Genomic DNA, 10,468 nt, shown 5'->3' on the forward strand with positions numbered 1-10,468 from the left:
TAAAGACCTGGTGTGTTTTAACACAACATGTAGTGAATACAGTTTCTGAGAACAGGTTGAACTTAAAAGAAAACGCCCAGTACATCCTGTGCAGCACTCCATTATAACTGGATCTGGATGAATGTTTCTGTCTGCCAGCAAAAGGATTCAGATGATTACAATAACAAGGTTTCAATTCCCACTCCACAAAAGCATCTCGGTGTGCAGTATATCGCATGCGTGATTTATCACTCACAAGAACCTATGGGCTATACTGTACAAGCAAAGTACAGAGCAAAGAAGCTAAAAGCAAATAAGAGTGATATATTGTAAGAATCCTCCTGGCGAAGAAGGACAGGCTCAGACAGCTTCTCTTGGCACATTTTGTCAGCAGCACCTCTGCTATGACTCATGTCACTTTCCAATAATTAAAAACAAGATTTCCCGTGTAGTATTCTTGTTTTATTTTCACTACTTAGAATTGTTAATAAAAACAAGTGCATTAGGTGTGTGCTCCCGAATAATTACTCAGTACTTAAGCCAAAGCATGTGTGGCTGCTCTACGAATAACATGAGCAATAAAGGCAATCTAACAGTGGGAGATGTGAAGAAAGAATAACATTTGTGGACCAATTTGGAATTTAAAATTGAAAATTTTGCACATAAATATGTTCAGTTGTTGTTTCCTCTTTTCAAGTGGCTGTCTGTCAGTGCCCCTTCATTTAGAATCAGAACATACTTTTAAATGGTAAATGGACCTGTACTTGTATAGCGCCTTTCAAGTCTTCCGACCACTCAAAGCGCTATAAATCTATTTATAACATTTTGAACTTGCAACTTTACATCTGTGTAAAAAACAACAACTTTTTAATAGAGCCCTGCTATTTTCATACAAAATGCAAACATTGTAATAACTCTAGTCGACATCAATACAACCTGTGTTGACCTTTAACAACAAACTGTGGATGGATATAACAGATATAATAGACCTCTAGTGTGCGTAAGAAACTTTTACTAACAGAAGATCCACATAGTGGTCACCTACGATTTAAAAGCCTAATGTATATGAAACACACATGGATAATGTAAAAAAAAAAAAAGTTTTGCATTTAACAATATTTTAAAAATCACACGTCAACATATTCAACACAAAACCTTTATTTGCACTGTGAGGTTCACAAATTTGATCAATTTAGACTACGTCTTCATGTTATTAAGCTATGACAAATGTCAAAATATTTGTGTGTATATATATATTTTAAAAGTATTGCAACAATTCACTGGCACATACTCTACTGAGCTGCTATCTTGCCTGTGATGACAGTGTACACTGTAACAGTATTCTATAATTTGATCCTTCTTAGACTTTGCAAAAAAGAAAATTACAAATAAAAATAAACAGTCTCTGCAATTTAAAAAAAAGTTTAAAATCTTTATACACCTGAAAACAATCAATGGATTGTATCCTTAAACAGTAGATACAAAATATATACACAATAACAAATTAAAGAGACTTTAAAAATCAATTTTGTTTAACCTGACTCAAATTATAAAGAAACTTGGTCATAAATAGAGAGAGAGAGGAGGCGGTAGAATCATTTTAGCAGAGTAGAGTACCTGATAAAAGAACATCGTCCCAATGGAGCAGCTTTATCCAAACAAAGCAGCTAAAGGCACTTTCAAAAGGTGTTTGAATTCGTGGATAGTAGTCAAAGAAACCAAAAGCTTACACAGATGTTCAGACTGGCAGGTGCTCAGTCTAAATCTAGAAAAAAAATCTCAAGCTCACATACATCACTTTGAAACCACTTATAAAGACAAATCATCAGTAATATGATAATGTAATCCTGTTATAAGATACCGTTCAAAAGTCAGGATGAACGAGTCTCCATTCGTCCATCACAACAACTTCCAGGAGAAAGAAAAATAACCCTGACCTGCTGCTGAAATGTCATGTGCTCAAAGCTTCTCGAAATTTTTGTTTGAGCGCTTCTCTTATGCCATCGTACGTGTCAAATGAGATATTGCTGAAGTTAACATGGGACAAATCAAAATAAGTTAAACGTTTTAAAATGAAATAAAATCATGTGGTATTCATAGAAGGCCTGAAATCGAAAATGCACCGTTTTGATTTATCTTTGCACCTGCCTGAAAGACATTTAACATCTATGTTACAATACAGGGGCATAAATATAGAACATTCATAGCGCTGTCTAAATGACTATAATTAATCCCCATTATCTTCCTTTTATTTCAGGGTTATGAGTAAATATAGATTTTGTTGTAACTGAAGTAACCTATAAATCTGGCAGTGTAAAAGTCATGCTGTAAGCACCGCACTCACCACGTGGCTTGCAAACAGTGCTCATCCCAATATTTATTCCTCCTACTGCATCTTTTAGTAAATCCACAACTTGTTCACGTACTTTAACTTCAACTAACTCCTGTTACTGTCTATATTACGCATAAACACACTTTGTCCTGCTGGCTAAAACAACACATCCTTTGACCTTCCAGTTCATAGCAACACTATATCTGCACTTACAGTATGGCAGTTTGTCATTTAGGTTAATTAAATAAATGGCCATAAATGACATCATGTGATCTGTACAAAGAAGAACTTGAAAGTTAAATATTGATATTTGACCTTTTTTTAGGTACTTTGCAGTAAAACAAAATCTGGAAATATGACCGTGAAAATAAAGGCTAAAAAAGGTTTAAATTTTATTTCATTATTTGGCTAATTACACCTTTGTAACTGTCCCCCAATACTGGGACATACATGTGGAAATAAAATAAGGCAACGGTAATATTTTATCTTTTTACAATAAAAGAAACACATACTTGTGGGCCAGCACTGCTAAGAACATCTCCACTGGGGAGTGAGTGGAATAGCCCATAGTTTTTAATTTGTTTGTTTGGTTGTTCCATATTTAAAGTCCATGTTTACTGGAGAGAAAAAGAAAAAAAAATTGACTTATTTGCAAGAAGAGGGCTTCTAGCTCTGGTGTCTCTTCATGTGCAGGGCCAGGTGATCGGAGCGGGAGAAACAGCGGTTACACACACTGCACTGGAAAGGCTTCGCCCCGGTGTGTTTCCTAAAATGGCGAGTCAGCTCATCAGAACGGGCGAAACGCCACTCACATCCCTCCCAGGAGCACTGGTACGGCTTCTCTCCTTCAGAAAGACAAAAAAATGAGAAAATTAAGCTATGGCAGACAGACAACACACATTTGGATACACAGCTCTCCATCAGTAACATTTCTTAAAAGTATGGAACATTTCTAAACACCTCAAATTACTGATAAATGATGAGGAGCTTTGATGATGAAAAATCTGATACTTTTTCTTACGCAAGTGGCTGTGAGCCATAAATCACAGCATGTCCTGTCTTTTCCCCTGCCCCCTTTATGAGAGCTGCAGGGTTTATGTGATTTGACAGCAGTGAAATGTGGGCCAGGTCTGTCAGCAGACAGAATGCATCTGCATGCCAAGTACATTTTTCTGCGTGGCAACATCACCACTTTCACCCCAAAATAACAACAACTCAAAACATTTTACCTGTGTGTGTCCGTAGATGGGCTTTTAAATGAGAAGACTTGGTGTACACTTTCTTGCACCCTAAAGAAAAAAAGAGAGCTCATTAAGACCACAATACTGTCCTCTCGCTTTGACATGGCCTAAAAATAAAAACAACACTCACCTGGGACATCACAGTGGTGGATCCGCCGTCTCTCCAGATCAGGATTATTCCTTCTGTTGTTCTTAAATAGAGCCGACTGGCCCAACACTGGGGACATCGGGCCGACACCTGGCGTTGTCTGAACTGGTGTCAGGGTCGGACGCTGGACTGGCACAGGACCTGGGCTTTGGACTAATCTGACATTGGAATGCTGGTCTGGGTTTTGGATTGGAGCTACACTAGAAGTCTGCCCTGGATCAATGGGATTGTGGGTCTGAAAAGTTAACTTGGAGGCGATGCTGGCTTCATAGGAGGGAGGTGGGGATAGATTTTGGAGGAGCTCCTTCCCCCTGTCTGGACTTGAGGGCTCAGAGTTCGGCGGAGAAGGTGGCAAATAGGTTGGTCTCTGCTGGTGGCCGAAGTGTCGGAAACATTCATTCTGAGGGCTGCTTGTGGGTTTGGCAGAATTCTGCGCTGGGCCTACGTGGACGTTCCCCATAGGAAGACTTAACGGGGCCATGGGGATGGAGTTCAGCTGCGAACCATGAACAAGCTGCTCCAAGTCAGAGTTCAAAAGCTGGAACAGGGGAACATCCTGGAAATCTGGCACTTCCTGCTTGATGAAAAAGCCACCACTGGCAGTATCGGATGCACCGAAAACACCTGGGTATTCTGGGAGTGCTGGTGGCGCTCCGTTGCCCTGACAGGTGGGGTGCATCAGAGAGTGTGACGGCTCTGTTTTGATCTGTCTCATAGTCCTGCAGAGACCGGGGTGCAGGTATGTGACGTCAGGAAGGAGCAGGCTCATGTTGACGCTGTAAGGAGAGGCGAAGTCTTCGGTGAAAGGCGGCTCTAGCATCAGAGCGCTGTCCCTGCACAACATTTTGGAGTTTACTACGTCCTGCGGGTGCATAGACAGGTAGCTGTCCATGTCTGATTTACCCTGGAAGACAAAAAGAGAAGGAAAAGGTAAAGTTGTGTCTGTTTATAATAGCTAATTGATTCAGACTCATGGGTGCATGATCGCTGACATTGCAAAAGCAGCAAGATAGATGCACATCCAGCATTGGATTTATCAGGGACCCTGAACGCCTCAGTAGTAAAACACTGATTCCAATGCCCCCCAAAAAAGACCTGCTGCTGAATGAAAACCACTACCAGAATGCCCCACTGCTCTCCACTGACACTGAAGCATCACAAAATAACAAAACTAATTGCTGTGAACACATTTGGGGCCTGCACTTGTGTACACACACTGCCACATCAAAAGACGCCACCACCACTACAACCCCCCCTTTACAAGCAGCAGACGCCCTTCTGAAAGCGCTCTAGCCATAAGCTGTTTGGAAATACATGGCTGAAATTAGAACATCCAGTTGCTCTGCAGCGCCATGCGTCTCTTTCCTCGCAAGTTTGCTGGAGCGGGGGTGCAACGTTTCACATCCCGGCAGCCGTGCCCGGCCGCTCGGGATTCAAACCCTCTGCTCAGTGAATGTCAGCATCAGTGCGGACCAATTTCAGTCACGTGTGACTGTGAATATTGTAGCAAACAAACATGCAGGCCTACCAACAATATTAGGCATACATATTTAAATGAAAACAGCCAGATCAGCAACATACAGTCTCTCTACGTCAAACCAGCAGGTATCCGTAAACAGTATGATGCTCTGAGGTAGATGCAAAAGAAGAAGAAGGGAGCAAAAAAAAATCCCTTACCAAATTATGATCATGAAAAGAGGAAGTTCCCGGGATGGCATCCTTCGCGATACAGAGCACTTGTCCATGATCTTCACCTCTCCGACCGTCGGCTGTCAGCGGCGCGGTGGCGGTTTTATGGAGAATCTGCGCGTCCTGCCCCGGAGCAACCCAAACATTATTCCTCACGGCAGCGGCCATAAAAGCAAGAGGTACTGTCTAACTATCCGAAATCTCTCACAAATAAATTAAGCATAGGTATTCTTTTGTTTCGAAACAATCTGTGCGCGCAAAAAGAGCCAGCTGTCAAACGTTCATTCTCCCTATTTTTGCGCTGGCTCGTCAAATTACGCAACTGACGGTGGAATCAGCGCGTCCGCAGGGCGGGGCTGAACTTGTACAAAATAAACAGGACAAGCAGGCGATCAGGATACGCCTAATGTAATGAATACTGTGGTTGTGTGATGAGGTGAAATGGCTGAGGGTGGAAATAACACTAAACGCGTGGGGGATAAAGAGGCAATTGAGGAAGGTGAACGGTGTCAAGTAATTGAGCAGTTTATCCACAGACTTGAGAGTAGAGAGACAGTGATCAGTGCAGTATTCTCCAGGATCATGTTCAACAGTGCCTTCTTTAACTCTCATATGACTTGTGATTTGAGGGTCAAATGCTGAGCTGGGTTTGAAAAGTAAAACTTGAATTCAATCCAGATTGTTTAGAAATGTCATTACTAAGGTTGATTCAGGCATTTTTAGACCTCTTAAGACCCCCCTGCACTGATGGGTTATCAGTGTCTCACCTGCCTCCACACTGAATCAAGTTAGTACAATTTTCCTCTCAGTTTTTTTTAATGCTGTTTTCGGATTTTCTACAGAGCCTCCAGCACGCTTGGGTCCTGGTCTGGCATGTTAAAAACGCCACTGCAGTGCAGCTGTCTGTCAGGACTGCATACTTGATGCCAACATTCCTGAGCCAGCAGTGAAGCCTGCACACATATACTGGCAGCGGATGTTTCCATCAAAATAGCTCAGCATTTCACTCAAATGCACCGTGTGTCATACTTAGATTCAGCAGTGATGGATCGTAGTGAACCTGCCTGCAGTTGTCATGACTTAGCCCTATAATGAACCAATGAAACTGCAAATGTGGCATTCATGTACTTATTTTTACCCTTTTCTTGTGACCTTGTAGGAACTTTGACATGTTGCTTTCTGCCTTTTTTTTTTTAGTTATTTACATCCTTGATTATACTCTGAATTTCTGGCTCAGCAATGACAAAAGAATCAGTAACCCAACCTCCAGCCCTCTTGAGATCACAGTGACAGCAGCTTTATACTTCAGCTTAAGAAAACAGAACTCACTTGACAAGGTTTTGTTTTTTTCCCACACAGGTGTATGGGGTATTGCACCATGTTCGATGATTTTGCCAGTGCAACATGCTGGAACTGGAAACACAGGTATGCCACAACGTTGGCACAGACGTACACAAGGCTTAGACGCATTACAATATAAGAAAAGAAATCAGTGTGTGCAAAAGGATTTTTTTTTTATGTGACATTTACTGCCACTCCTATTCATGTTTTTCTTCAGGCAGTTTCTGTCGTCTTATTAAAATGTTGTAACTGCACCCACTGTAAGCTTGACTGAACACGTTTTAAATGTTAGTATCTCTGAGGTTAGAAAGAGTCATACGTGAAACGTAAACATATTGAAACAAGCTGCTGATACAAGGCCTCTCAGTAGTGTGAAATATTTCCTTCCTCAGAACATTTTTTTAATCTTATGGCCTTCTCCTGACTCACTGAAATTTGTTCTATTTGTTTGAATTATGATCTAATTTTGCTTAAATGACGTATTTACTTAATTTACTTTAACCCTCTGTTACTGTGTTATCTTTGTTTTGCTGTAAAGCACTTTGTAAAGTTATTATCATTATTAATATTATCGGATATTGTTTTGTTCCTATTTAATTTATTTTGATTGTGTAATGAAGTTGTTAAGGATGCCACACAAAGTACTTAAATAATCAGAATGAGTGTCCACCAAGAAAATGCTCACATATTCCTATTTTTCATGATGCAGTTAAAAAAAAAAAAAAAAAGAAAATCAGAAAAATATTCAAATGACTGCTGATCATCCAATTAGGAGCTGACTGATCGCCTGTCATGTGCTGCTGACCTTTCAAAGTGCAATCTAAATCCATGGATGTCTCAGCTCCAAGAGGAGCAACTGTCATTCTTGGCCGTGGCTCTTCCTGTACAGCGAATGTGAGCCGAGCCCTCCTCCATATCCCCCGTATTAAAACCTCACAATATGCCCAACAACTGCACAGCGGAGGAGAGGGAATGCACGGTATGTGCTTACAGCATCACAACTCCTCTCTCCTCTCACATGGACTAATATGGCCAAGCCAAGAGGGGATGGGACAATAAACGCATGTAGCACATTGCTTCTGTAAGCACACTGTGTGTGGTTTTTTTATTTTATTTTGAAAGGCCAAAATAACTTTCAATATGCAGATCAGATTATTTGCTGTGCTTTGTTTGTGGAACTATGACTAATAGCATGTTTATTTATGTGCAGCAATCCTATCTTTGTTTGTCTCTTAATAATCTTAAATGTTATGGCATTCAGTGTAACACAAGAAATACAAACAAATCTAATGCTCTATATATAGTCTGTCTTGCAGCAGGTGCTTGGCACTCCCACCAGAGGGCAATGGTCAGCTGCAGTGGAACTTCACTTGTGCATTTATGTACTGTCGCTTTGTACAACTGAACCATCAAAGTACCACTGTTAATGCATTCCACTTTTATATTGTGTATAATTACTTTATATAGCCAGCGAGTGGAAACAGAAATGTGGGGATTTTTTATGCAATCATTTGACACTTTTATTAAGCGCTACTAAGACTTTTTTGTTGTTGTAAGAAAGTGTTTTTGATGACACATACAAGGTAATTTGAAAACTGATTATTTTCATTATAAATTAAAATCTTGGCATATGTATTCATACAAGGACGCTTCATACTTATTTTGTTTGACTTTCTATATTCTCTTTAAAACCTCCAGTGTAGGCACTCAGAATTGTAATTTATTTGATGTCAGCTTTACAAAGCCTGCCCTTGAAAAAATAGAATCAATAATTTCTTCTTTGGCTTTATTATTTCGTCTCAAGTTTGGCTGTGTTACAAGCTTGGCTTGTTGACTCTGTACAGCATTTATCTGATCTGACACAGTTTCATTAGGCATTAGTAATCATTTTCATAGCACACAACATTAGAGTACTCCTGTTTGTAAAACAGCAGATGAGGCTAATGCCGTCCTCTGGGGAGAAATTCAATATAATTCGTTAATTAAATGGAATAATTTAATTACAGTAACTTAGAAAGCATTCATCAATATAATTGTTTCTGGAGCCACCATTATAATTGAGGTTTAAGTGAAAACAAGTCCGTTTCTAATGTTGGTAATGTGCTGACATAGTTCTCCCACCCTCCATTTGTTCCTCTCTCTGATCTTCCACCATGCCGTTTCTCCACAGTGTTTTCGTTTGATAGCCAGCCATACCACATCAGCAAGACCAAAACATTTATTACAGCCATTTAATTTAACCTCTCTACAGGCACGGACAAGAAGACAGAGATGATAGCACAGCCGCACTGAAAGACTCTCGCTGTTCAGCTTCTAATCTGATCCTCTCTGTTGCCCTTTCATAAAGACACCAGAGTATTACCCTGACTCCAAACATACCTCTGCCATTTAAACTGTCTTGGATTTCACCATAAGACGACCAAATAGAGTCCAATTCACTCTTCAGGGCTGAAATAATAAAACATAATTTTAGTCTAATCTGCCTAAAGAATGTCCTCTGTTTGAAGTTGACAGTGCTCTATCTTCTGGGAGGAATAATTGCCTTTTGAGTACAGCAGGAGAGGCCACTGAGGTAAGCCTGTCGAGGGTCTGCACCTTACAGGTGTGCCCTTGGACAGACAACCTCCTCGTTGTTCTAAAGAGAGTGGGAGAGAGATGGGGGGGGGGAAGCCAGCCTGAAAGAATTCATCTGCCAGTTGAAACTTTACAAGGCACCGGCATTGCAGCACCACTCTGCATTCTCAGATCACTGTGTGGCCAAAGTGAAGCGAACAAAGACACACTGATCTGTGGTAATTCCTCCTGTCTGATGCAGCTGACAAATTCTTGTCATTAGAGTTTTATCATTTTTGTTGGACAGGTTTTGTGGAATTGACCTGGTTGTAATCTGTTTGATTTGGACAACTGCATTCAGTGACAAAGTTACTGACAGTTATTGTCTGGAAAAATGTAAACGACACTCCTCGTATAGTGCAGCCTTTGTGTGCGTACAGAAGCACGTTTCAATACATCAGCCCAGTTTGCCTACATGGCTATTGAAATCCTGTGTGGCCATTGATTATGAAGTCAAACATTAATTTCCCAATCATTCTGGTTAAAGTGTAGCTACTTATCAGCGATACGAGGTAGTTCTTTTTGAAACCTTCTTTCTAAGACAAACTGAATCTCTGCTTCATTTGACAAACTTCTCTCTGCTTTTTAATGGGGCCTATTAATTGAGCTGAGAAATCTGTCCCTTTCTGAACATGGCATTGAAAGCTGCTGAACAGCTGTCCCAGCTCTGGAGAATCATATGGAAGAATGCATTATCGGCCTTGTTTGAATATTCCCTTAGATTTGGAATAATCAGGCAGCTATTCAGCAGTGAGATGGCCACGCACAGATGCCAAAGCACAGCTGAGGGGAGCACAACGGTGTAATGCCACACAAACACACACACACACACACACAGAACCAACGGCGTGAAAAACGTGAATAATGCAGGTGTGCTTTATTTCTGTATAGTGTGCTTATCATACATAATAGCAAAGACGCTTTCTTTCAGTCCTTTTATCTCCCTTTTTTTTCTTCTTTCTTCTTGCCTCGTTCAAGGTGATCCTAGCTTTGCATATGGCTGATTAATCTTATTGCACAGTAGCTAACATTGATCACAGAAATGATTAGAAATGCATTAGTCAGCAAACTGTTTGGAGTGGTTGGGTTTAAGTGCTAGTGCCAAGCCATTTTCCATAGGTGTCC

General features: G+C 40.6%; 1 protein-coding gene and 1 long non-coding RNA gene across 2 annotated transcripts; one reads left to right on the forward strand and one right to left on the reverse strand.

Moving 5' to 3' along the window:
* Positions 1-1,121: 1,121 nt before the first annotated feature.
* Positions 1,122-5,702, reverse strand: klf5b (Kruppel-like factor 5b). Its single transcript, XM_051403438.1, has 4 exons — positions 5,378-5,702; positions 3,683-4,604; positions 3,541-3,600; positions 1,122-3,156 (listed from the first exon to the last, which is right to left on the reverse strand). Exons 1-4 carry the CDS (start codon positions 5,555-5,557, stop codon positions 2,978-2,980), a joined length of 1,341 nt encoding a protein of 446 aa, XP_051259398.1. The 5' UTR covers positions 5,558-5,702; the 3' UTR covers positions 1,122-2,977.
* Positions 5,703-5,837: 135 nt separating this feature from the next.
* LOC127365407 (uncharacterized) lies at positions 5,838-8,374 on the forward strand. The gene is made up of 3 exons (XR_007885206.1): positions 5,838-6,176; positions 6,749-6,814; positions 7,503-8,374. It is a non-coding gene; the product is annotated as an uncharacterized LOC127365407 (long non-coding RNA).
* The last annotated feature ends 2,094 nt before the right edge of the window (positions 8,375-10,468 follow it).

This window comes from Dicentrarchus labrax, unplaced genomic scaffold (genome assembly GCF_905237075.1).
Source record: "Dicentrarchus labrax unplaced genomic scaffold, dlabrax2021, whole genome shotgun sequence".
Taxonomy (NCBI): Eukaryota; Metazoa; Chordata; class Actinopteri; family Moronidae; genus Dicentrarchus; species Dicentrarchus labrax.

Bases quoted from the DNA above. Each gene is read 5' to 3' on its own strand.
- klf5b (XM_051403438.1), bottom strand. From the start codon at position 5,557: ATGGCCGCTGCCGTGAGGAATAATGTTTGGGTTGCTCCGGGGCAGGAC. The intron at 3,601-3,682 runs GTGAGTGTTGTT...TTTTTTCTTTAG, and splicing joins CCACCACTGTGATGTCCCAG to GGTGCAAGAAAGTGTACACC. The intron at 3,157-3,540 runs GTAAAATGTTTT...GTCTTTCTGAAG, and splicing joins CCATCTACGGACACACACAG to GAGAGAAGCCGTACCAGTGC.